General features: G+C 50.8%; 1 protein-coding gene across 6 annotated transcripts in view; it reads left to right on the forward strand.

The window, feature by feature from the left end:
- The window catches only part of DIP2C (disco interacting protein 2 homolog C), a 395,318-nt gene that overhangs the window by 311,738 nt on the left and 56,349 nt on the right, over window positions 1-27,231 (forward strand). For all 6 annotated transcript variants that reach the window (XM_026478673.4, XM_026478674.4, XM_026478675.4 and 3 more), the window contains 11 exons: window positions 747-883; window positions 2,063-2,271; window positions 3,114-3,228; window positions 3,688-3,889; window positions 8,335-8,444; window positions 9,546-9,626; window positions 15,466-15,589; window positions 16,035-16,156; window positions 17,046-17,157; window positions 17,244-17,353; window positions 26,619-26,749. In XM_026478673.4, coding sequence (XP_026334458.2) covers window positions 747-883; window positions 2,063-2,271; window positions 3,114-3,228; window positions 3,688-3,889; window positions 8,335-8,444; window positions 9,546-9,626; window positions 15,466-15,589; window positions 16,035-16,156; window positions 17,046-17,157; window positions 17,244-17,353; window positions 26,619-26,749 — 1,453 coding nt within the window. The remainder of the gene's footprint in view (window positions 1-746; window positions 884-2,062; window positions 2,272-3,113; window positions 3,229-3,687; window positions 3,890-8,334; window positions 8,445-9,545; window positions 9,627-15,465; window positions 15,590-16,034; window positions 16,157-17,045; window positions 17,158-17,243; window positions 17,354-26,618; window positions 26,750-27,231) is intronic.

The following is a 27,231-nucleotide window of genomic DNA, read 5'->3' on the forward strand; positions in this document are numbered from 1 at the left end:
CTTCTCCCCCTGCAAGCGGTCCCCGCAGGCTGGATAAGGCTGGGCACCCAGGCTGGCCGCGGATGGTATGAAAACCCATCGGTGGGGCTCTGGAGGATCGGCAGTGCTCGTTGTAGCGGAAGAGCCTGTTTTTGAAAGTCATGGACCTTTTGCACAAATGAGCACACGCAGTGGTCAGGGCACTGCAGCCATCGCTGGACATCCACCCCACCTCCCGAAACGCCGGCTCCGGCTCTTGGACGGACCTGAGGTCTGTGGCGGGAACATGGGGCGTGTGCCATATGAAAGCACCGCGGGCAGCCGGGGACCCTGGGCTTCCTCCATGCGGCCTCCTCGTATCCAGACGGCAGAAGTCACTCCCCTTAAATACGATTCCCATGTTGAGTTATGCACTGATATCACAACAGTGGAACTGGGTGTTTTCCTACAACGTGAAGATTCATGACTCACTTCAGGGAAAACGAGTCCCCGGCCCACTTGTATATTCGCATTTATGTTCCAGTGCTGTTTCTGTTCACCTGCTCTCACTCCTACTTGGTCATTAGTTCCCTGTCCCTGTGCCCATCCCCCGTCTCTCTGTGTCTCTGTCCCCCCATCCCTCGGTCCCCTTTCTGTCTCTCCGTCCCCTCTCCCCAATCCCTCTGTCTCTCTCTGTTTCCCTCGCCCTCCCTTCCTCATCTGTGTCTCTGTCTCCCTCACCCCCCGTCCCTCTCTGACGTGACCCATGTGTCTTGTTTTGCTTTCAGCCATCATGTGTTCGGTGAAGCCGGATGGCGTCCCTCAGCTGTGTAGAACAGACGAGATTGGGGAGCTCTGCATGTGCGCCATTGCAACAGGCACGTCCTATTACGGCCTGTCGGGCATGACCAAGAACACCTTCGAGGTAGGTTTGTGGGGGTGCGCTCCCTCCAGGTGTGCTCTGCAGGTGACCCTTACAGGTGCACAGACATGAAAGAGAAGGTTTTGTTTTCTCAATAAAACGTATTCATTGTAACTAAAATGGTCGCACATTTTGCTGCTAATTGTATAATTTTCAGTAAATTTGGCTTATCAGAGTTTCTCACCTTGTAGCCAGTGTTGGAAAAGGGCAAGAATCGTTTCTTTAGAAAGGGCCTTTTGTATATATTGCTGTTCCTAGTTTTGCCCGTTTCCTAAGTGCCGCAGCCGAGGGTCGAGGGACGGGGCCGAGCACACCTGTCCCGGCCTTGCTGGGGCCGCTCCTGTGGCCTGCCTGCCGAGGCCAGGCTTGGCCAGGTGTGAACAGATGCACACAGCAGGAGCCAGTGTGTGCGCACACACGTGCGTGCGAGGTGTCCACACACGTGGTGGCTTGCGGTTAGCGCACTCACTGGCCTCACACGCGCGCGGCCCGGCAGTAAACTCCGTGTCACTCTGCCTGCTCCCAGAGCTGGTATCTCACCTGCCAGGTGGTGCCTGACTGTGGGAGGGACACACGTTGATGACATCACGTGGGAAACGGGTTCGTTTGGGGACTCGTCCCTTACAGTTTAGAACGTGATGCAATGTCGTGCCCTGTACAGGTGCCTTTGCTGAGTGTGGACTCGAGTTTCTAAAATGTCCCTGAAGCCCAGCTAGACCGTCTGCATAAAACCCATCTCTTCCGTGTGATTTTCCTGCAGGGTCTGAGGACCCAGGTGCAGACTGGGGGCACCGGGATTTGTTTCCTTTGTGTTTTTCCTTTCTGGTGTCGTCCTGATAGGGAAACGCTGATGAACAGGGATCACCCTACGACTTGTAGTACACGTCTTCGGTTTTCCGTTTATCACGTTGATGCTGGAATTTATAACAGAATTGATTAGTGTTCATTACACTGTCATAATGATCTCTGCTATCACATCTTAGGTTCAGAAGCCCTGAACGGCAACCGGTGGGCGGCCTTGCATGTGGGCAGTGGGGGAACGAAAGTTGGGGGGCGGGGGACGGGGCAGGGCCTTCCGCAAGGAGACGCCGCTAGACTAACACTGGGCCGGTCGGCTCCAGGGGGGAGGGCGCAGGTGGGCTGGGCACCCCCCCCCGGCACTCACCCCTTGTGTGTCCGCAGGTGTTCCCCGTGACAAGCTCAGGGGCCCCGGTCAGTGAGTACCCCTTCGTAAGGACAGGCCTGCTGGGTTTTGTCGGCCCTGGGGGGCTCGTCTTCGTGGTGGGCAAGATGGACGGGCTGATGGTGGTCAGCGGGCGCAGACACAACGCTGACGACATCGTTGCCACAGCTCTGGCCGTGGAGCCCATGAAGTTCGTCTACAGGGGAAGGTGGGTGTGCCCTGTGTGAATTCGGCACTCGGTTTGACACTACGCTTTTTATATGAAATTATACCAATTCCTTAAGCTGGTGGGACTCAGCTACCTTTGACATTCCAACTAGTTCTGAGTGTCCAGTTTTATAGAAATTTCCTAAACTCCATACATGTTTTCATCATTTCTCCTCTGTGTTAAGTAAAAATAATATCTGCGTGAGAAGGGGCCCCCTGGGGTCCACGTCCCATGATGCCGCGTTTCCCAAGAGAGAGGCAGGCTCTGGGGTCCACGTCCCACGATGCCGCGTTTCCCGAGAGAGAGGCAGGCTCTGGGGTCCACGTCCCACGTTGCCGCGTTTCCCGAGAGAGAGGCAGGCTCTGGGGTCCACGTCCCACGTTGCCGCGTTTCCCGAGAGAGAGGCGGGCTCTGGGGTCCACGTCCCACGATGCCGCGTTTCCCGAGAGAGAGGCGGGCTCTGGGGTCCACGTCCCACGATGCCGCGTTTCCCGAGAGAGAGGCGGGCTCTGGGGTCCACATCCCACGTTGCCGCGTTTCCCGAGAGAGAGGCGGGCTCTGGGGTCCACGTCCCACGATGCCGCGTTCCCCGAGAGAGAGGCAGGCATGTTTGGCAGAAACCAGTTGTCCCAAACAGAGCATTCCTACCGTGTGGCAGGCACGGCCTCACAGGTGCAAACTCATGATGTGGGTTGTGGGGCTTCCTCGACCTCGGCAGGCCCGAGCTGCCTGTCCCGCGATTCCCGTTCGGGCCAGTGACGACAAGCTCCTGGTGGCAGAATGCTACTTCCCGGCACGTCTCCAGTGTGTGCCCCTGCGCCGTCCCCTCTCTGTCCCCGCAGGATAGCCGTGTTCTCAGTGACCGTCCTGCACGACGAGCGGATTGTGATTGTGGCCGAGCAGAGGCCGGACTCCACGGAGGAGGACAGCTTCCAGTGGATGAGCAGAGTGCTTCAGGTAGCCCTCCCCGCCCTGCAGAGTCTCCCCTGCTTCGTGCCAGCTTCCCTTGACCGTCGGTTTGGACGTGGCCGGCCCTCCGCTACTGGGCTCCTGTGCTCCCTGGCCGTCACCCCACTGGGTCAGAAATTGCACCGACCGGGAAACGTATAACTGCGTGGACCAAGGTTAGGGATCAGGGCTCTGCCAGACTGGCTCCCCCCATTCCCTTGGGGGTGTCACAAGTCATGGCTTTTCTTCTCATTTTGAGAGTGTATTATCTTGTTCCAAATTTCCTTTCTTAGTGTGTGCGGTATTCCACAAATCCCACATAAGATTACTCGGTTTGGAGAGGTAGCCCTTCTCTTGGCATCTTCACCCCACTCACGTGTAGGAGACAGTAGTCTACACAGTCTGAGTATTTGCTTCCCGTCCATCTGTAATACCTGTTCTGATGTGGTTCCCTCTCTGACTTTCCAGGCAATCGACAGCATACATCAAGTTGGGGTTTATTGCCTGGCCTTGGTTCCAGCAAACACCCTCCCCAAAACCCCGCTTGGTGGGATCCACTTGTCAGAAACGAAGCAGCTCTTCCTGGAGGGCTCACTTCACCCCTGCAATGTCCTGATGTGCCCCCATACCTGTGTCACAAATTTGCCTAAACCTCGACAGAAACAACCAGGTAGGGCTCATGGGCTGGAGGGTTGTGCGGAGTCCGGTGGCTCTTGGGAACTGGGAGCTGTGGGCGCCATGCCTGTCAGGGGTGTTCAGCCCTTGTCTTTTCCTGGTCTGCGTGTTCCCAGGGTGTGACCCCGCCCCACCTGAGGGTGCAACACTAGGGCTCTGCTGGGACAGCAGGGAGCCGGGCAGGTGCAGAACGCTGGGAAGGAGCTCCTGGGTCTGGCCGGGGGCGTTTTTCCAGGCACAGAGCCTTGCAACCTGGGTTTACTTGTGCACACGTTACAATAACATCTGTTTCACGTGGCTAAGTTAGGGGTCAAAGTAGCTAACCTGTGGAGAAGCTGCTTGGAACATGCGAGGAATCCTACAAATTTATTCGCGATGTAGTTACAAGAGTGAATGTGTGTTTAGCACTTGTGGCTTGGGGATGTGTAATTATCCATTATCTGACTTTGTCTTCCTGGCAACTAATCGATCGCGCTCCTCAGGGTTGCACACAGTTTTCCGTGAAAGGGGATTGATCACAAGACTGAGGACGGTGAAGGTTCAGCTCTTCTGCCAGCGACTGACAGGAGGTGCCAGGGGCGCGGAGGTGCCAGGGGCGCGGGGGCGGCAGGGGTGCGCAGTCAGGCTGTGTTCTAGAACGAAAGAGGGAACACCTGGCACGGTGGCCACGGTTTCCACGTGTTGCACACACGAACTCCTCTCTTCTCATGGGGCCTGCGTGGTGGGCACTCTTCTGTCCCCGTTTCACATGCGACACGTTCAGGGATTGACCCAATAGCTGTGTGTCCACCCAGCTCAGCGTGGCCGCGGGCAGAGTTGATGGAGTCAGCCAGAGGCGGTTGGGTCACCACGGGGCGCAGTCCACTTGATGGTAAACGCAGGGACTGAGGCCCAGGCCCCTAAGAGAGATTGGAGGAGAGCTGGGTGGTCCCGTGCGGTTGCGGTGTGGCTGCTGATGCTGCAGGAGGGCGGGTCACCCCTCGTGTAGAGCATGTGTTGACTTACATCCCTGGCTGTCACTCCCTGTGGTGCAGAGACAGTCCCATGTCCCGTGGTACATAGATGTGGCAGCATTTTGTTCTCTCCTCCCGTGAGGAGTGGATTCTCGGGAAACGCGTACGGTCACTGTCTGCTTTCTGGGCACAGTAGCTCTGTGGTTTTCATCCGATTTCTGTGCTATTCCTGGTTTCCTTACATTCCAGATTCCCTTAACTAATACCCTCCTTATTCCTCTTTTCTTTCAGTCGCTAGTTTGTATCATTGTTGCAGGAAACTGTAAAGTTACAGCTGACAGTATCCATTTCCTTAAATTCAGTGGGCACACGGCTTCAAGTGGCGAGCCCCCCAAATACAACACATTGCCCTTCCGTGGGCATATTGAAAGGAGGAAGAATCACGTCGTTGGTCTCCTTTTATCTCAGGGCATAAACAGCGGTGGGAGGGGGAGAGCAGTGGCTCCGTCTGGGTGTGTGTGTGTCTGTGAGTGTAATGGATCGTGGCGGCGGGGTCACTCAGAGGTGACTACCCTCTCCCCGTCCCCCGCTCACCTCCATTCACCATCACACACCGCGACCCCGGGGCCTGGCCACCAGTGGTCCCAGAGCGGAGAAGCCCACGTGAAATCTGTGGGTCACAGTTCGTGAACCCAGGACAGGTGCTTACAGTGGGGGGTTGTCGGCAAGCTCGTGATACAGTTCCAGGGCTGCTGGGCTCAGTTTACCTGCCAGATGTCAAGAATCTGCAACCAGAGGAACCCGGCTGAGTGAAGAGGCCCACACCGTCTGCTCTGGGAGCAGCGTCAGGGCGCCTGAGGATGGCCTTCTTCCCTTGAGCAAGCCCAGAACGTATGAGTGGCGAGGGCTGGGCTGCTCGCATATTGCTGCTGCAACGGGGTGAACGAAGCTTCATGTGATTGATTTAAGGAAACAGTTCTTTAAGAAGGTATTTGGTGTCCTATCTGTTCTTGAAAGGTGATGTAATTCTGTGTCTGAAAAGAACTGTTTTTCACAAACACTCGTGGCAGCTGTGAGGTACTGGTCCACTTTCCTCCCTCAGCTGATGACCCATAATGGACCTCAGACAGATGGCATTTCCCCAAAGCCTCGGTTTCCCTAAGTGCAACGAAGGAGCTGGACGAGGTGATTACTAAGGCTCCGTTAGGATAGACACTTAACGACTGTGGACGAGTACTGGTTGGAGCCAAGGCAGACGTTTAGTAGGGCCATTTTTCCATGACGGTGTTGCTGGAAGCTTCAAGCAGAGCCCCTAAAATTGAGATAATTTGTAGACAACCTAATTGCCTCTTTACTGGATGGATTCATATTTGCTCAACTAACAACTCCGTGTGTTTGAGTGTCTTAACTGAGCACAAGTGTTAAAAGACCTTTAACCCATGAGTCCGGCCAGCAGCAATGTTACAAACATTGAGAAAACCCCGGGGGTTAACAGTCCCTGGGATACATTGTATTGGAGCTGTGGAAGGGGAGCAGGGAGGAGCCCGCTCCAGGGTTCAAATCAGGAGGCAGTGAACTGTGTAAGGGTGTCCGCACACACACCCACCTCATTCGACAAGGCGGGGAAACCCTCGGTCCTTGGTAGGGGGACAGATTTTGTAAATAAATGGCACAGGAAAGCACCTGTCTCCAAAAAGTGTTTGGAAAAAGATAATTCTTAAATCCACGTGGGAGAGAGACATGTAAGGTCCGAGCTTCCCATCCAGACAACTCCGGCAGAGACAAATGTCGAGGAAGGCGGGACCGCCTGCTGGTACCCCAGAGCAGTGCTTCCACCCTCGCTTGAATTCTTAAAAAAAATTACCGAGAATACTTCAAGTGAGTTTAGGCCAGAGTGGCTTCCCAGGACTGTCCTGCCCACCTTGGTCACCGAGGAGACCTCAGGACACTTCACCCACAGACCCCAAGGCAGGAAGCGAAGGGCCCGTCGGCAGGGCTCCCCGGCGAGCCTCAGCTCCGTCCACACGGCAGCTGCGCTCAGTGCGCGTGCACCATGCTGCCTCGTGTTCTTCTCGTTTTGTTAAATATGAAATCATCATCCCTTCTTCAGAATTTCTGTACTGTGAGCTAAGAGAAGAAAGTTCACACACGACAATGCAAACATAACGGGGTGGAGTCTGTGAGGCGTGTTCTGTGATGACACGGAAGCCAGTATCAGGGCTCCTAGAGATTGCGTAAGGTGAAGATTTCAGTCCTGCCTGGAAGCCCCGGCCTTCTCCTGCGTCGCTGTGATGGTGCCTAGTTTATGTTAGCCCAGGTCCGGATGGCCACGTGTCTGCAGAGAAGAATGGGGCCTGCTGCCCTGGACAGTCCCCTGCGGGTGTCACCCCTGCCCTGCCCATCCTCCCAGGGCGGGCTGGAGCCCGGGGTACCTGGCAGCCGCTGGCCCCCACCCCTCAGCCCGCGTCTAAAACTTTCTGAGCTGTGATAAACAGCTTTTCGTGTGTGATAACACAGTGCAACAATGTCCCGATTTAGAAGCCTGTAAGTCGACCTTCGGTAAAGGGTTAGTAAGAACTTTATTCGGTGGTGACTGGTATCTTGGTTATTTCTACTGCCTTCTTTAAACTCCCTCCCTGCCTCCCCTCCTCACCTCCATCTCACGTGCACTCACGCAATGGCACGGTCTCCTGGAACGGGGAACCCTCCCCTCTTCAATGTGAGTATGTGTGTGAGATGAAAACACAGTGAATGATAGCAATTTGAGAAACCTAGAGGGTGCCTAGAGTTTCTTGTAGTTAGAAATTTTGCAAGAATTTCTGCAATTCTTTAAGAAACTTGTTTCTTTCATTGAAAAGAAAGCTATCAGAGTAGATTGTATCTGCCTTTCTCCTGTGAAAAGAGCATTGGTAATCGAGTCCGTAACAGTGGTGTAAGAGGAACTTTGAACAGGAGCCTCTTGGCTCCGTTGTCTGCCTCTCCGTGGGCCTGGCTGACAGCCCAGAGCGTTCCGTCCGTGAGGTGGACAGTGGCCGTGTCTGAGCCTTTAGCAGTGTTCTTCCCTGCGTTACAGGACGTATTCGTAAAACACGGGCAGCACTTTGTGTCCGCAGTCACTCAGACGGCCGCTCGGCGACACTGGCCAGCACCATACGCGTGATCTGGAGCCCTGAGGGCGTGGCGGGGAGGCGCATCTGTGTTGATTCCTTGTCAGTCTTGTGCGTTATTTCTCCCAGACAGTAATGTGCATAGGTCCCAACATTCCTCCAACTGGAGAATATTGGCAGTGGGATTTGGCGAAAGCCTTGTTACGGAACTGTAATCGAGACCTGTTCGAGTTTGCCATCATTCTCATTGTTGGGACACCATGGAAACCCTGTTGTAATAAGATTTTCTCAGAGCCTGGCCTTTGAAAGGGTTTCCCCAGGGTGAGCACCACGTGGGAGGGCCTGTTGTGAGTTCACCTGATTCCTCATGTTCTTTCCAGAAATCGGCCCTGCCTCTGTGATGGTGGGGAACCTGGTGTCTGGGAAGAGGATCGCACAGGCCAGCGGCAGAGACCTGGGCCAGATTGAAGACAACGACCAGGCCCGCAAGGTGAGCGCGAGGCCGGGCTGCTCTCCGAGCCCTGTGCCCACGGGCTGCTGCGTCATGGGCTGCCAGTCCCGTGTATACCGTGGGCCTCTTGTGTCCTGCCCCCTTGGTCCAGCAGACACACTGTATCACCTCACAAGGAAGATGCATCTCTTGGAGTTGGGCATCCAGTGGTACTTGCTTCTCCTCTTCCCACCAGCCCTGATTTAATGCCCAGACGGCCTCACGGCAACCTGGGGCAAGGCTTCAGAACCCAGTGGGGAACCAAGCGTCCTTAACATGTCCTTGGGGGCTGGAGGAGAGATCTGGGGCCGCATCCACCGTACACATCGCTGGGCTCGTCTCCCCGTTATAACCGCTCAGACTTGAGGGCGCTGATGAGTCACCAAGTGATGGCCCCAGTCTCTGTGAGCTACCAGGAAATGTGACAAGATCAACCACTTCGAATATTGCTGGTTTGGTAACAAATAGAATTACATTCATTGAAAGCACTTGGTCCCCATGTTCCCACCTCAGAATACATTTCTATTAATGAAGTAGATTGAGGGATATGCCTGGGTGTTTCCTGTGACCGGACATGAGGTGGGGCTGATCTTTTTTTCGCTGTCGTAGACCGAGTCCATGTGTTGCTTACAATCTTTGTGGTTGGCAATGCCATTGAATGACCTTGGGGAGTGACTGTTCTGAATAGCAAATAGAAGAGAGCCCGTTTTAAGAACAGGGTAGATCTCGTTCTGCCGTTCCAGCCCCCAGAAATCACCCTCTTCTGGAAGCCCAGGAGAAGGGATTTTTCTGTGTTGGCTGCTCCATCTGTCAGGGGAATGCCGTTCTCCCAGCCCGGGCAGATGGCAGGACACGTCCCTGACCAGGCATCACGCCACCTCCCTGTCACTGGCACGTCCAGATCGGGTGCAGTGCATTCCAAGTCGTCCAGGGAAAACCCCGTAAGCCTGGCTTAGTCTCCCAATTTTGTTTGACAGGGATGTCCTCATTCCTCTGTGGGAGAGCGGGCTGTTCTGAGCCACCCTGACAGCACTGAGACGATGGGATGTCAGTGTGACCGTGGTCTGTTCGGATGAAGCTAACGGCTGTGCTTTCTTCCAGTTCCTGTTCCTCTCGGAGGTCCTGCAGTGGAGGGCGCAGACCACCCCCGACCACGTCCTGTACACGCTGCTCAACTGCAGGGTGAGCTCGCGGCACGCGAATCTCGCGCTCGCCCCCGGCGGCTTTCTCTTCCTCCCGCTCAGTCCTTTCGCTTCAGTGTCATGTGTCGTCCTTCTCATTTATGTGTGCCTTTTCACATAATTTTAGCGATTTTTTTTTTGTGATATCCCCCCCAAAATAGGGAACAGTTCAGATCTATTAGATATTTTTGTCTCTACTTTTATTAGTAAACTACTTTTCTGTAAGTAGAAAGTGAGGGTTTCACTGTAGACTTCCGTTCTGGAGAATGAAGGTCATTTCTGTGTTACAAGCTCAGTGAAAGTTTGTGTTGACATTTCACGTTGGAAAAGCAAACTCATCCAGTGCCGTTCCACAGTGGAGCTGGAGGATAAGACCTGAACTATGCAAGCAAATAGTAGTAACAATAAAAACTACATGTGAACGTCTTAATATACTTACCTTTTCTTTGCTCTGGAAATAAAGCCTGACAAGTAGGTTTAGGTCTTCCTTGCAAAATATCAAAATCTTCGTGTGCAAAGCTACCTCTTGCCATTTAGAATAATCGATTAGAGACAAGCAAAAGGCAATGCCAGCCCCATAACTGAGTTTCTCATCTGGACATCCAGTTATCAGACAAGTTTCCATGTGGTGCAGCTCCCGGAAGCCAGCTCAGGTCCTTACCGCCGATGTCCCGACCATCTCGAGTTGTCGTGTTCCTTGGATCTGTTCAAGGCGTCCCCCAAGAAGAGTCTTAGAAAGTGTTCCTGCCACCCTGGCCTCCGTCAGGGGCGTCTGCCCTTGGGCCCGTGGGGACCTGTTCCCTGGATTCACTGTCCTGTGCTCCCAGGTGCATGGCAGTGGGACGCGTTGCATCTGGGCTCCTGAGGATCCGAGCCCCTGGAATTGCCGGCTCTGCTTTTCTGCTCTTCCCTCCATTAGCTCCGTCCTCAGCCTGTCCATGCAGGAAAGACTCTGCTGTCCCCCACTCTGCTCACACCGCTGCCTTGCCGGTGGTCCTCGGCTCTGCAGTGCCACCCTAATTTCCCTGCCCTCCACATGTGTCCTGGAGACCGTCCTTCCTGTGGTCTCTCAGTGGCCCTGCGGAGATTTCCAGTATCCCCTCCAGAGGGACGACCCAGAGGGATGACCGTCCTCTGCCCCCGGGAGGGACATCTGCTCAGACCCCCCCTCACTGAAGTACTTCTGCCCCCTGCTTAGCTTCCCAGACGCTGCCGTGGTGTGGTGTGCTAGGTATGACGCGGTGTCCTCCGTAGACTCAAGCCGCGAGACAGCAAGGGGCAGGTCCTCATCATCCCCCAGCCCTCCCCAGCGCGGTGCCCGTGTTCTCTCCTACTTGCAGTGGGGTTGAGAAGGGAGGGTGAGGATCCGTGCCTGGATGCCCTGGAGCCATAAATAGGCAGCCAAAGGAGTTGGAGACCACCCTGCCGCACACACAGACTCAGAGATGCTGCGGGTGTGTTCATGGAGGACCTGTACCAGCAGGGAGGAAGACAGAGCTGTGCTCACCACATCCAACTGCGGGATGCCCGCGTGAGAGCAGAGCCCTCAGCTGGTCCCCTGGGGCGACGCCTGCACCCTGGGCTCCGCATGAGCTGCTCTGACCTGGGTGATGGGTGTCCCCATCCCTGACCCCGTGGCCATGGCCATCCGCATAGCTAGATGCTGGATCGTTGGGGGAAGATGAGTCACCAGAAGTGAGTCCCGCTTCGTTAGAGAGAACAGAAAATTGGATGGGGTGAGGAGGTCGGAGCTGTGAGTGGGTCCGCCTGGAGAAAGGTTGCTTCGCGTGGCTGGCTTCCATTTGCACACAGCTCTGGACGTGCCCGCAGCGGCATGCTGAGCTAGTTGGTTGCCCGAGCCTCGGTGTTCATCCCCAGCCCCTCAGCCCCCCGCCCCCCCCGCAACATACGAGTGCCGGGCCGGGGCCAAAGGCTAGAACCGCCATCTTTATGGCTGTGGTCCCTAGTTTCCGCCTCAGGCACCCGCACAGGGCAGCACTACCCATACGAGGGTAGCACGAGCCACACACATAATTCTGTGTTTCCTAAAAGCAGTATTTTAAAAAGAAACTGGTGAAAAACTTACCTCGTGGATCCAAAATATTGTCAGGCCCGCATGTGGCCCCCTCATTTTCCTGATGGCCTCCGTCCTGCGAGGGGCATTCTGTCGGTCGTGCCTTTGGCGCCTTGACAAGGCTCCCGTGTGCCGCTGGACCGTTGGCTGCTGTGAGGCCAGCTTCCTGCTTGCTGCAGACAGATTGGTTCCTATGCTCTCCCCCCCTGCCAACGCCCTCGGGAGGTAAGGGATCTGCCAGATTTATAGTAGGAAGTGGGGCTCTAATTCATTGCAAATCACGGAAAGCTGCGCGTTAGAACTTCTTCCCATACAAAAGACCATCTGTTATTTTTTTTTTAACAGAAACATCAGCTAAATCTTTTTAAACTTTTTTTTTTACTTGTAGCAACTTCTTTAGAATTTTAAAGTATAAATCCTATTTGGCTTTTTCTGAATTCCTAGTGTTTTTTCATTCATTATTTAATTTCATGTAAAACTTCAAAAATGGTGCCTAAATTCACAATCCTTGACACTGAAATTTGTTGACTCAGGACAGGGGTTGGGTGGTGGAGACCCTGTCCTGCCACGCTGTCATGACCCCACCCGAAACCTCCTTTAGGAGAGGTCAGCCCTGATTTCCCCAGTGAGGTGGTTTATACCAGACTCTCCTGTGTTCATGGACACCTCGCCCTTTCCCGTGGATGTTGATGGGGGTCAGGCAGCTGGTGGCCAAGGATCACAGGCTGCCATTTTGTGGGCCGTGCACCTGTGGTCCTGCATTGTTCGGAGCCAACTCCAGTGGTGTTTCTCTGGAGGCGGGAGGTTGTGCGGGAACTCCCATACGGGAGCCTGGGGCCGCATGGGCTGGCGGGGGTTCCCTCGAGGCAGGGTCAGCCCACAGGGGAGGAGGGGGGAGACAAGCGCTGTGCTTGGCTGTGCTTGGCGGCCGGTGGCCCCGCGCTCCCTGTCCCAGCACAGCCCCTCCGGGCGGCTTGGGGCAGCATTGGTCTCCAGGCGTCCTGTGGATGAGTCCAGAGTCCGCCTCGCCCACAGGGCCTGCTGCGTGGGGTGGGGACTTTCCCGCTAAAATCCATGATTGGCATCGTGAACTGATTCAGAGGTGGCTAAAGATAAAGGGCAGCATCATACTGATTAAATTTCACCTTTTTTGAAGTGTGTCAGTGGGAATTGTCACACACCAGGGCCAGCACGTCTTTTCAGACACATTCGTGGCTGCTGGTTCTGAGCTGCAGGCAGGACTGGCCTCGGATCTCCTGGAACTGGGGAGAAGGTCGGCTCTGGAGGCAGGAGTGCTTGCCACCTGAGATAAGACAGGGGCGCCGTACCAGCGGCCGGAGGGTAGTGACAGAACAGCAGGGTCTAGCTCCGCGGGGACGGAAGGGTGAACCCCTTCTGCCAGCGCCGTCCCTGTGGCGTGCCACCACCTGCCAGCAACGCGGCCTGTCCCCACCTGACGGTCAGGAGGGGTGCTGGCTGCCCCCCAGGACGGGGGGGGTGGGACAGTCCCCACCACCGCCAGCACAGGGGTGGAGCTGGCCCTGGGTCCCCCCATCACTGTGCTCGTCTTCACTTTGAACTGCTGAAAGGACATTTGGGTCAAGAAGCACATTCATTTTGGCTCCGAGGCACAGGTGTGGTCTCCAGGAGTGGGAGCTCAGTGTCCAATGTTGGAGGGTCCAAGCTCTCGCGGTGTGGCTGCGTCTCCCGCTCCAGCCTCCTGGGGCTCTGTTTACCCCGCTTTGCCGCACTCTGCTGTGACTCTCCCATTATCTGACATTTTAACCTTCCTCAGAAGAGAGACAATGGAGGGAAACGTGTGCGACGAGAAGGTTCCGTTCAGAGACGCGTAAGCGGACCCTGTGCCCCGTAGGAGAGACCAGTCCTGGCCGGTGGGAAAGGGCCAGACTGTGGGCAGGCCCCTGGTGGCTCCGGGCGCTGCTCATACACCGGTGAGGGGACCGTGTTGCTTCCTGGAGCTCGACACAACAGTCCGTTAGTTTGTGAATGATTTTGGCAAACACGGAGCGCTGGTGTTTGTGTCCTGATGATAAAAGGTCCCACCCGCCACCCGGAGCAGGTGTTTCTAACCAACGGGCCATACTAACGGGAATTCTAACATGTTCCCAGCATCTCCCGTCACTAGAGCACCACTGTCCGTTTGTAGGGGACCCCAGGGTCTGGTCGCCTCTGTCCACTCAGCATTTCCTGCCTTCCACACCAGTTTGCTCACCGCTCTTCCCTTGGGACTTCACTCTCCACACGTGACATTTGCATCGAGTCCCCGAAAATCACAGTGTCTCGCTGTTCTTCCCGCTGCCGCTGGACCGCTGGCTCCCTCCGTCGGAGCAAATGGTGTTGTCGAGATGCCCGGGGCCACGTTCAGTGTGTGGAGCCTTCCCAGCCCCGGATGCCGTGGGCCGGCGTGCCCGTGGCTCCGGGAAGGCCCTTCACCCTATGGATCACTTTAAAATAGGGTTTGAGGGGTGCCTGGGTGGCTCAGTCATTAAGCGTCTGCCTTCGGCTCAGGTCATGATCCCAGGGTCCTGGGATCGAGCCCCGCATAGGGCTCCCGGCTCAGAGGGGGTCTGCTTCTCCCTCTGCCTGCTGCTTCCCCTGCTTGTGCTTGCTCTCTTTCTGTCAAATAAAATCTCTTTAAAAATAAGTAAATAAAATTAATAAGGTTTGATTGTGAAGAGCATTGTTTCTATTTTATTTATTTTCTTCAACTCTTGGTTTTGAAATAATTATAGATCCTCAGGAAGTTGCAAGTGTTTTTAAGGTGTTTTTTGATTCAAATGTGTTTTCCATTTGTCTCTCCGTGTTTACAAAAGTCTACATAAAATGGATTTGACGGTTCGTTTTTCCCTTTACTGTTCGTTGTTGGTTTTGTTTGTTTTTTTTACTGTCGCCTTGTTTTGTTTGCTTGTTTTTAGACCTTTTCAACTTCTGATGTGGTGTTTCTTAAAAATATTTTCAGCTTGTCTAACTTTCCTGTTCATTCCCCCTGACTCTTACTGCTCTTGACAATTACACTGAAGTCCCAGACTTCAGTTGACTTTTTTTTGTAAGTTTAGCTATTTTTTAGGTCAAGTAATTATTTTTTTTTAAAGATTTTATTTATTTGAGCGAGCATGTGAGTGGGGGGAGGGGCAGAGGGAGGGAGAGAATCTCAAGCTGACTCCATGCCGGACGTGGGGCTCAACCCCACAACCCTGAGGTCATGACCTGAGCCAAAATCAAGAGTTGGACGCTTCACTGACTGAGCCACCCAGGCACCCCCAGTAATTTTTTAAAATATTAGTTATTGGGGTGCCTGGGTGGCTTAGTCCGTGAAGTGTCTGACTTCGGCTCAGGTCATGATCCCGGGGTCCTGGGATCGAGTCCTGCATCAGGCTCCCTGCTCAGTGGGGAGTCTGCTTCTCCCTCTCCCTCTGCCCCCCCCCACGCTCTATCTCAAATAAATAAAATATAAATAAAATCTTTTAAAAAATAAAATACTTTTTGTTAACACAAGTGTATCTAGATGCCTCTTCAGTGCTGCCCTTCTTGGCCAGTGAGAAGGAGAGGGAAGTGACCACTAATGGCACAGGGTCTTCTGGGGGGTGGCCAGAGTGTGCTAAAACTGACGACCGTTGGTAGTCGCACAGGTGAGCAGACGCAGTAACATCCACGTTACGTGGGATTGGCTGGTACCTACAGTCCGTCATCTCAAGAAAGCTGTATGTTCAAAAACACGTCACCCACTTGTTCTTGCAATCCTCAGGGTACGATCGCGAGCTCGCTAACGTGTGTGCAGCTGCATAAACGTGCCGAGAAGATCGCCGTGATGCTTATGGAGAGAGGACACCTGCAAGACGGGGACCACGTGGCTCTCGTCTACCCGCCAGGTGAACAGGCAGGAGGGGCCCCTCACCGCCCTCGCTCTGACCGCTGACCGGTGGTTCTGCGTTCTGTGCGGCTCGATGCCTCTGCGTACGGCCTCTTGTGGGGATGGTGGTGCGTGCTGTGCGACGCGAGGGCATAATGCGAAATTTTGCAGACGTTTGTATCTGTGTTGTATTACGTATCGGAGGTAGCTCATTGAGTTGATAGTGATTAAATCCTTCACTAAACCGAGTTGAGTAATTCCTTAGAGAAACGACAGATATTAAACCTGTGGCCACGATGGCACCTTTTACATGAAGGAACAGGCCAACGGGAAGTATTAGCCGAAGCCCCACACAACTCGGGAGCAGAGGAGACGCGGCCAGCGGTCTCGGTGCGCCGGGCTAGGACCTCTGCTGATGGGCATTGCCTGTGTCGACTGAGAACTTCTGCTCTTCTGCCATCTAGGAATAGACCTCATCGCAGCGTTTTACGGCTGCCTCTACGCCGGCTGTGTGCCAATAACCGTCCGCCCCCCACATCCACAGAACATCGCAACGACGCTGCCGACCGTGAAGATGATCGTGGAGGTAACCGTGCCTGCAAGTGCCGGGCCTCCCCTGCCAGGACCCGAGTGCCGAGGCTTCTCGATCACAGAGCCCAGGGAGGGCGGGCTCTGGGGCCGGTGGGGCAGTGCGGCCTCTACCCTCTAGTTCGGGAAGTAGGATTTCAGCTCGCTGGGGCCGCGTTGCTGACACCTTGGGATTGGAGAGCCCTGTAGGAAGTAACTCCTCACCCACGGCACCTGGACAGACAGTGGGAGCTTTGGCACCAAACTGGTGAAAAAGTCATATATTTTTCTTACTATTTATTTAAGTAATCTCTGCACCCAATGTGGGGCTCAAACTCATGACCCCGAGATCAAGAGTCACACGCTCTTCTCACTGAACCAGCCAGGTGCCCCAAAAGTCATTTTTTTTAATTTCTTTGCTCAAGTTTTGGAAATGTCCCATTCCTTTTTTGAAGTATGGATTCATTTTAATTTTTCTTATGCTTGGGGAAGTTTAAAAGGATTAGGAGAAGTTTTTCCCCTCGGAGGAGGAGCAGCTTAGTCTGGGGACAGCACACGCGAATTCTTTCAGTGGTGGTGTTGGAGGACGGTCGGGGCCATTACTCCTTTTAGGCAGTAGTGATCGTGTCCGTGGGTGTACGTGGCAGCTTTCCTGGGACAGAGCTACCCGCGGAACGGTGTTCGGGATGCTCCTTTCTGAGCATGTTCATAACTGGGTGTCCCTCAGCTCCAGAAATGCCCAGGGACCTCAGTGTCTGTGAGCTGTGTGTGCTGTGGTCAATTCCTGGCTTTCTCAGGCCTCCGGTGGCCGCCGCCGGCTCTGCGGGAGGCAGCCTGGCCAATGGCGTCGGGTTGCGTAGTGAGCAGCGGCTCGCTCCTTCCTGAACGGCGTGTTCTCTGACTGGCAGGTGAGTCGCTCTGCCTGCTTGATGACAACACAGCTCATCTGTAAGTTGTTACGGTCCAGGGAGGCAGCGGCGGCTGTAGACGTCAGGGCGTGGCCCCCCATCCTGGACACAGGTTAGTCCTCGAGCTCGCCGATACGTCCGTGTGCTCGTCTGCTTTTCCTCTGGCTCAGAGACGCTAACGGCTTTGTTCTGCTCCAGATGATTTGCCAAAGAAGCGGCCTGCCCAGATCTACAAACCTTCCAACCCAGACACGCTAGCTTATCTTGACTTCAGCGTGTCCACGACCGGGATGCTCGCTGGAGTGAAGGTGAGAAACGTGATCGCACGGCGTGAGGTTACGAGCCACGCGGGGCTTGTCCCTTGATGTTCTTCGGGACTCTAGCAGACCCTTGAAGGGGCGTGTGAGACGGGTGCGTCCCTGCCCTTCCTGAGGCTGTAAAATGCATGACTGTTTCCGTGGTGACCTAGGCTGGCCGATTCCTTCCACGCGTTCCAGCGCTGTTTATTAGCCCCTAAGAAAGAACGGCACGTGTTCCTTCCTTGCTGGTTCTCAGGTCGCGGTGCCCTGTTACAAGACTCCGTGCACTGGGGTGTCTTGCTTTTTTAGCTTGGGTTCCATCCTGGCTGGATTACTGCCCGCCGCACGGACCCTCGTTCCTACCGAAGACCGGAGCGGCAGTTCACCCTGAACAGCTCGGGGGGTTAGGAGCACCCCCCCCCCACCATGCAGTCGAAAATCCACGTATGACTTTTGACTCCCCCAAGACTTAGCTGCTTCTAGCCTCCTGTTGACTGCAAGTCTTACCAGTGACACGAGCAGTCGTTAACCCTATTCTGTGTCTTCTGTGTGTTATATACGTATTCTCACAGCAAAGTAAGCTGGAGAAAAGAAAATCCTGTTGAGAAAGTCACGAGGGAGAGAAGAAACGCTTACGGTCCTGCTCTGTAACCAACCCGTGTGTAAGGGGCCGGCGCCCACAATCCCGTGTTGTTCAGGGCTCGGGCAGTGTCCCTGTCAAGGGACTGGTACGTCTTCTGTAGCCTCAGGAAGCCTTTGGCCCACCCTCGGGATCTGACCCCTCCATTTGTGTCATTTACCTCAATTCTCTTTTTCTGCTTTTTTTTTCGATTTTGTATTATTGTTGTTAAATACACATAACATAAATTCGCCCTAATAACCAACCTAAGCGTACGTGGCCTTAAAAACATGCTGTGGAGCCTGTCCACCGTCCACCCGCATAACTCCCCGCATCTTATAAAACTGAAACTCACTACCTATTAATCAAGAGCCCCCGTCCCCTCCCCCAGCACCCACCATCTCCCTTCTGTCTCTGGGATTTTGACGACCGGGGACCCCATAGAGGTGGAGTCCGGGCGCTGTCCTTTTGTGACTGGCTCGTTAAACGTACCGTAATGTCCCAGGGGTTCATCCGTGTTGCCATGGGGGTCAGACTGCTTTTTAAGGCTGAGTTAACCTTCCGTTGAATGTATTCACGTTGGGTCTGTGCATTCACCTGTCACCGGACAGAAGGGCTGCTTCCAGGCGTCAGCTCCTGTAAGTGACGCTGCTGTGCGCGTCCATGTACAAGCATCTCCCAAGACACTGTTTCCGGGTCTTCTGGGTACATGCCAAGAAGTGGAATTTGGGGTCATACGGTCATTTTGTTTAATCTGGGAGGGAACTGCCATGCTGTTTTCCATAGTGGCCACATCATTTCATCTTCTCCTCATCCTCGTCAACTCAGCGTTTTCTGGGGTTTTCTTGCTTTTATTTTTTAGTAGTAGCCATCCTAATGGGTGTGCAGTGGTATCTCATTGTGGTTTTGATTTGCACTTTCCTAGTGATTAGTGATGTTGAGCATTATTTCATCTTTGGAGAAATATCTGTTTAAGTCCTTTGAATCAAGTTGTTTGTTTTTTATTGTTGTTGTGGTTGAGTCTTACAAATTCTCTGTATATTCTGGATATTAAACCCTGAATTTTCTGCTAATCTGTGGATTGCCTTCTTAACCTGTGGATAGTGTCTTTTGATGCACAAAATTTTTAAATTTTCATAAAGTCCAATGTTGTCTTTTTTTTTGTCCTTTGCCTTCGGTCACACCTAAGAAATCATTGCTAAATCCAGTGTCATAAACGTTTGTCTTGGGTTTTCTTCCAAGAATTTTATTGTCTTAGGTCTTACATTTCTGTCTTTGATCCAATTTGAGCTAATTTTTCTGTGTGGTTTTAGATAAAGGTCCAACCTCATTCTTTTGCACCTGGAGATCCAATTTTCTCAGCGCCATTTGTTGAGAAGACTGTCTTTCCCCTCATTGAATGTTCTTGGCACCCTTGTCAAAAATCAATTGGCCATAAATGCAGGGTTGTTTTTTTTTTCTGGGCTCTGTATTCTCTTCTATTGATCTACGTGTCTGTTTTTGGGCCAGTACTGCACTGTTTTGACTACTGTAAATTTGTAGTAAGCTTTTAAATCAGGAAATGTGAGTCCTCTGTTTATTTTCAAGATTGTTTTGGCTATTCAGATTTCCTTGAGATTCTCTTTGAAGTTTATGATGCATTTTCTACTTCTATAAAAAATATCATTGAAAATTTTTTTAAATTTAAATTCAATTAGCCAATGTACAGTACATTGTTAGTTTTTGGTGTAATGTTCAATGATTCATTAGTTGCAGATAACATTCAGAGACTGCATTGAGTCTGTATAGTTTAGGGTAATATTGACATCTATGAATATGGTATGTGTTTCCATTTATTTATGTCTTTAATTTTTTTGGCAATATTTTATAATTTTCATTGTACAAGTCTTTCACCTCCTTGGTTGAGTTAATTCCTAAGCATTTTATTCTTTGATGCTATTGTAAATAGACTTGTTTTAATTTCCTCTTCAGATTTTTCATTTAATGTATAGAAATGCAAGTGATTTTTGCTTCTTATCTTGCTACTTTGGTGAATTTGATTTTTAATAATTTTTTTGTAAAATATTTAGTGTTTTCTATATATAATAAGTTCACCTTATCTGTGAATAGAGATCATTTTACTTCTACTTTTCCAATTTGAATGCCTTGCATTCATTTTTCTTACCTAATTGCTTGGGTTAGAACTTCTAGTACCATATGGAATAGAAGGGGTGAAAGCAGGTATCCTTGCCTTGTTCCTGATTGTAGAGGTAAAGCTTTGAAACTTTTATGGCTGAGTATGATGTTCTCTGTGTTCTCCATATGGCTTTTATTATGTTGAGGCCCTTTTTTCTATTCCTAGTCTATTGAGTGTTTTTATTGTAAAAGGTTGTTGAGTTTTGTCAGAGATGATCATAGGGGGTTTTTTTCCCCCTCATTCTTTTAGTGTGACCTATTGATTGATTTTTTTTTTAAAGATTTTATGTTTAAGTAATCTTCACACCCAATGTGGGGCTCAGACTCACAACCCTGAGATTGAGAGTCACATGCTTCTCCAACTGAGTCACCCAGGTGCCCTAGTATTGGTTCATCTTTAAACGTTTGGTTCATTTTAGCAGTGAAGTCATTGGGTGCAGGGCTTTTCTTTGTTGGGAAATCTTCTTTACTGATTTGATTTTCTTACTGCTTGTAAGTTTATTCAGATTTTTTATTCTTCGTGATTTAGTCTTGGCAGGTTTTGTGTTCCCAAACACATAATTTGTGTTCCCAAACACATAATTTGTGTTTCAGTTTCCATGAAGTGCAGTTTCTCCATCTTGTGTAGGTTGTGCATTTGTTCATAGTACTCTCCGATCATTAATTTCATTTCCGTAGAATCCATAGTAAATGTCCCTGCTTTCATTTCTGATTTTAGTAATTTGAGTGTTCCCTCCTTTTTTCTTAGTCCATTTAGCTAAAGGTTTGCTTTGTTGATTATTTCAAAGAACCAACTATTATTTTCATAGATTATCTCTACTATTTCTCCACTCTCGCTTTGCTTACCTCTGTTCTAGTCTTTATTATTTCCTTCCTTTTGCTAGCTTTGGGTTTCATCTGTTCTTCTTTCTCTCATTCCTTAAGTTGTAAAGTTAGACAGGTGTGAGATCTGTCTTGTTTCTTAAGGTAACTGTTTATATAAATTTCTGCATTAACATTGCTTTTGCTGTGTCCTGTAAGTTTTGGTATGTTGTATTTTCATTTGCATTCATGTCTAAGTATTTTCTGATTTTCCTTGTGATTTCCTTGTGGTTATTTAAGAGTGCGTTTTTTTAATTTTGCAAGTTGTGGGTTTTTCAGTTTTCCTTCTGTTACCGATTCCTAACTTCATCCTGTTGTGGTTGGAGAAGATACTTCATATGGTATCTATCTTTTTAAATCTACTGAGACTTAATATGTGGCCTAAAATATGGCCTATCCTGGAAAATGACCCAAGTGTTCTTGAGAAGAGTGTGTATTCCATTGTGGTTGACTGTTCTCTGTGTCCCTCAGATCTCTTTGGTTTATTGTGTTAAGTCCCCTATTTTCTTTTTTTTACATGTCTTCTTTCTGCTTGTTCTGTTTTCGAGAATAGGGTATTGAAGTCTCTGTCACTGAAGAAACATTGGTTTCTCCCTTTAGTTTTGTCCATTTTTGCTTCATCTTCTTTGGCGGTCTATTGTCTGGTGTGTAGATGTTTATAATTGTTAAATCTTCTTGCTGTACTGAACCCTTTATTAATATGTAATGCCCCTCTCTATCTTTTGCAGCCTTTTTGGAAGTCTAAATGTCTGATACTAGTTTACCTCTGCTCTCTTTTGGTTACTCTCTGCATGGAATGTCTTTATCCATTCTTTCACTTTCAAACTATTTGTGTCTTTTGATCTAAAATGAATCTCTTGGGGGCTCCTGGATGGTGCAGTTGGTTGGGGGTCCAACTCTTGGTTTTGGCTGGGGTTATGGCCTCAGGGTCATGAGATCAAGCCCCGCGTCGGGCCCACACGCAACACAGAGTCTACTTGGAGTATCTCTCTCCCTCTCCCCTGCCCCCCAACCCCTGTATGCTTGCTCTCTCTCTCTGTCTTGCTCTCTCACTCTCACAAATAAAAAAATCTTTTTTAAAAATAAATAAAATGAGTCTCTTGTAGGCAGCATATGTTTGGATCATGTATTTTATTCACTCTGCCAATTTCTGTCTTTGGAGAGTTAATCTGTTTATGTTTAAACTAATTACTGGTAAGAAGGGACTTCTGTGGGGCGCCGGGGGGGTGCAGTCGATTAAGTGACCGACTCTTTATTTTAGCTCAGGTCATTATTTCAGGGTCGTGAAATCTAGCCCCGTGTTGAGCTCCCTACTCAGTGGAGAGTCTGCTGGAGATTCTCTCTCCCTCTGCCCCCTCCCCTTACTCGCACTCTCTCTCTAAAATAATTTTTTTTAAAAAAATGAAGGGACTTCTGTCATCTTGCTCATTTTTTTCCATACATCTTATAACTTTCCTGTTACTCATTTCCTGCATTACTGTCTTATTTTGTGCTTAGTTGATTTTTTGTAGTGAAACATTCAAATTCCTTTCTCATTTCTTTTCATATATATTCTACAGGTTTCGTCTTTGAGGTGACCATGGGGATTGGGTTGGGCAGCCTACAGTTGTAATTCTCCAGTTTGGGTTATCTCTGCTTAATTTCAGGGACATAAAAAACTGTTCCATCTCTACCTCTCTCAGTTGCTGGTGTCACAAAGTTATATCTTTATACACTGTATGGCCTAAAATATCTAGTAATAATTCTTTTAAATACATTGGTCTCTTGTTATGTAGGGGGGAAAAAGTGGAATTTAAACCCAAAGTTACAGTAACAGTTTTTCGACTAATAATTGTTTTGTTTTACCTTATTAATCTCTTAAATCATGTAGAAAATGAAGGAGTTATAGAGTTATAAAGTATTGCTATGATTATACTAGCTTTTTTTTAAGACTATTTATTTTAGAGGTGGGGGGAGAGAGAGCAAGTGGGGAAGGGGCAGAGGGAGAGGATCTTCAGCTGACTCCCCACTGAGCGTGGAGCCCGGCACAGGGCTCAGTCTCGCCCCACACAGAGATCATGACCTGAGCTGAAATCATGAGTCAGACGCTTACCCAACTGAGCCACCCAGGTGCCCCAGGATTACAGTAGCTTTTATAATTGCCTTGTATTTACTTTACTGAGATCTTAACTTATTCAGATGACTTCGAGTTACATCTAGTGTCTTTCTGTTTCTACCTACAGGGCTTTCTTGAGCCTTTCATGGCAGGTCTAAATTTCATGAGTGCCCACAACTTTTTCTTTGATGGGAATGTCTTAATTTTTCCAAAATTAACTGCCATTGCCCAAACCTTCCTCTGGAAGTTACAAGCCTTAACAGACTCCAGAGCCCCAAATAGTTTCATTTTCTGCCCACACAATTGTCGTCTGGTTGCTGTGGAGACCGTCTTCCCAGAGTCCTCTCCTCTGCTTTTCAATAGAATCTGAGGGACCACACCAAATAAAGTGGAATATAAAATAAAATAATTCTTCAAAAGCCTTTTTTGAGAGAGAGAGAGAGAGCGAGCATGCGTGGGCGGGGGGGGGGGCGGGGGGAGAGACAATCTCAAGGAGACTCCACACTGAGCTGAGCTCAACCCCAGCACCTGATCTCACAACCCTGAGATCATGACCTGAGCCGACATCAAGAGTCGGTCACTTAACCAACTGCACCACCCAGGTGCCCCTTCAAAAGCCTTTTGGAGTACAGATTTCTTTTCAGAGCAGGATAAGTGATTTACCATGGTGCTGAAGGTGGCCTTGAGCCGCCTCCGATCACCGCAGAAGGGAAGCACACACTTGGATCCTACTGTTTTCATGGTCTGCAGAAGTGGAGGCTATAATGTTACATCTTGATCCGATAGATACTTCTACTTGAAGCAGAGATAAAGCGATCTATGCTATTACTTCATGGGGATTCCACTTAATAGAAGTATAAACCCTAGTAATCCCAGAGAGATGGGTAATAGACTTCCTTTCAAGTTTATGAAAGCTTTCTTTTTTAAAGATTTACTTATTTATTTTAGAGAGCGAGAGAGTGGGTGAAGGCGGTGGGGAGGGGCAGAGGGAGAGAAAGAGAATCTCAAGCAGACTCCACGCTGAGCATGGAGCCTTATGCAGGGCTCGATCTCACGACCCTGAGATCACGACCTGACCCAAAACCAAGAGTCGGCTGTTAACCGACTGAGCCACCCAGGTGCTCCTCAAATTTATGGAAGTTTTTATTAAACTTTTGCAATTTAATTTGTTTGATGAGTACCTGAGATGAAACATACTGTGATGTCATTTAATGAAAACCCATATGCCTTAAATACCAAGAGGCGTAAACAGAGCTGAAATCATCTGGTTTATAGTCTTGTCCTGGTGGAAATCCCCTTTACCTCTTTGATTGCATTTGTCACCATGTTTCTTGGAAATGTTAATTCAATTTCAGCTTTTGGACAAAAATGTCATTAAGTATTCAGTTAAATCCCTAAAGGTAAGAGAGAGAAGTTTACCCAGTAAACCATTTTCTCCATAATGGGTGCTGTATAATGTCTGATTTAGTATAAGACCCATGAGTATGTATTTATATGTTCAATATAAGTTTTGTAATACTCTTCCAAAGTGTAATTTGAACTCTGGCATTCCTGGTGGCTCCTGGGTACACATTAGCTCCACGTCTACGAGGAAGTCTTGTGGAGGACCCATATGGCACCTGCTGTTTCCTTCAGCTCGATCGCCCTCTGGGCTTCCCCACAAGCTGTTGTAGAGCTGCGGTGGCTCTCCCTTCCACTGAGGGGCTCACTCTCGGATGGGGTGTGCCGCTGATGTTTGCCCAGGCCATGGACACTTACTTCATCATCAGCCAAAGTCATACCGCACAGAAAGTAACCCTTCCCTAGAGAAGTCCTAAGATGCATCCTAAAAATAAACACAGGTGCCCTCATCCCTGAGCGCTCTGACTATGTCTGCTCTCAGTGTCTCTTTCAGAGTCAAGCACGAGAGCTGCTTGTTTGGGGCTTGTGGAAAACTAATTCTTTATCCAGGTACAAATCTGTCTTCATAAGAATTGGGCGTTCTTCTTCCAAAGTGGACTATGGGTCTGTGATGTTGACAGGGTCCAAGATTGCAATGAGCTTGGACGTGAAATGTTCAGCTTTCCTGGTTGCTTTTTTCTTAATCTCTCTGCGTTCTTGCCACTATGAAGAGATCTGTTCATGCTTACTCACCCTCAAGACCCACAGCCCTCTGTGAGCCCCAGGGCGATGGGAGAACGCATTCTCTGCTCTCCTTGGGCTCTCCACCCACTTTGTCAAAGTGCTCACAGGCCCCGCAGTTAACAGAGCTCTCTCTCAATTTCCCGCTGGATCACGAGCTCCTGGGGTTGGAGGCTGTGTTTTATTCTTTTTTGTAGTTCGAGCACCTAATACAAAGCCTGATACAAGCACGTCCTCAATTACTATATTAGTATTTGCTGAGCTAAGCTGAAAAACTCTGTTCTTGCTACAAACAGTGCCTGCACAGAGCAGGGGTTCAGTAAAGGTTTATTTTAGTGAGAATGTGGGTAATTTTGGTAGTTAGGATTTTACTAATTCCCAATCCAGCAGGTGGGAGGTTGAAGGAATATTTCATAAATGTTTCTTCTTTAAGCAAATTATTGTGGCTTTAATAGCAAAGCTAAAGGAGCTGCTTGTGTGTCCGATTCTAGAGCAAGTCTCTGTTACTTTTTATGAACTCCGTGAAGTATCCACAGTGAACCCTGCTGGCCAGAGCGTCTGACAGCGCTCCCACGGTCACGGCAGAAGCATGCCCCACCCCCGGCTTCTCTCCGCCGTTGCTGGGGTGACTGACGGGTGCTTTTCCCAGACATTTGTCCGGGTCTGCCTGCGTGTGAGGGTGCATGTTCCACCCCCACTCGGTTCAGCTCCAGGGGACACCACTTCCGATGAACTGAAGACATGTTTAAAACCACGAGCTTGGAAAGATTTTCCTTTTCCTCTTGGGTTGGCTTGGCTAGAAAGCTTCTGTGAGAAACTTGACTATATTAGATACATTTTACGGTATCTTGTAGTAACTCATGTTATATTCCGGCTGTGGGAGCCCCCCTCCTGTCACCTCGGTCGTGCGGGGACGGGTAGCGTGGCTGCTGGCGCACCCCCGGCTGAGATTCTGGCTCGAGTGTGTGTGACCGTCAGCAAACTGTCTTCTCTGAGCCTGGTTTCCTGACCGTTGAGATGGGGTGTTCGTCCACCGTGCCCTGCTGGCCCTATTGCATGGCCCACGTGTCTAAATCAGATACGGTCCCGACCCGGAGAGGGGCCCTGAGCCAGTGTGTCCCCAGCTTCTTCACAGCATAGTGGGATTGCTGGAGAATTCTTTCTGTGCTAACCTGCTTTTTGGCTGTAGGACGTGGTGACTTCAGCTATAGGATTCCTGGGTCTGGGGGCCCAGGAAGTGTTGCATGTGGTTTAGCCCTTGAAAACGGGGGCACTGACCAGAATCGCAGCCCCCTCTTGTGCTGGCAAAGCCAGAGCGTGGCTGCCATGGCGCCCTTGCTGCGGTCACCGTGGGGTGCTGGAGGTCGGGCTGCGTGGACTGAGGTGGCCTTGCTGTCTTGCAGATGTCTCACGCAGCCACCAGTGCCTTCTGCCGTTCCATTAAGCTGCAGTGTGAACTCTACCCCTCTCGAGAAGTGGCCATCTGCTTGGACCCTTACTGTGGACTTGGGTTTGTCCTGTGGTGCCTCTGTAGGTGAGTATCCTCTTGAATATCTTTACAATGAAGACTAAATCCGTCATGCACCCCCTTTCTAGACCATTTGCAGAGCAGATGCTAGTGTCGGGGGGGGCTGCCATGTCCGACCGGCTGCGGCTGGGTCACAGGTGGGTCACTGTCCCGTCCCTTCTCAGCCCCGCGCTCCGGGAGGACCAGATGTGTCTGCGGTGGTATCCACACTCCACAGCGTTTGCTGAGCCCCACAGAGACCACAAACTCTGGGCTCTTTCTGGGAGGCTGCCTGGTGGGGACCCCTATTTCCTAGCGAGGATGCCAGCCTGAGGCTTTGGTGCTTTGCCTTTACCTAGCAGTTACCCCTGGCCTGGAATGTGTATTAGGTCAATGCACACTTCAGGCTCCCTCCTCCTTCGGGCTTCTCGCTGGCGTGGCTGGGAGGAACCAGGTGCAGAAAGGCGGGGAGCTCCCCATGAGAGCCCACCAGAGTCCCCACCACGTCC

This window comes from Ursus arctos, unplaced genomic scaffold (genome assembly GCF_023065955.2).
Source record: "Ursus arctos isolate Adak ecotype North America unplaced genomic scaffold, UrsArc2.0 scaffold_30, whole genome shotgun sequence".
Lineage (NCBI taxonomy): Eukaryota > Metazoa > Chordata > Mammalia > Carnivora > Ursidae > Ursus > Ursus arctos.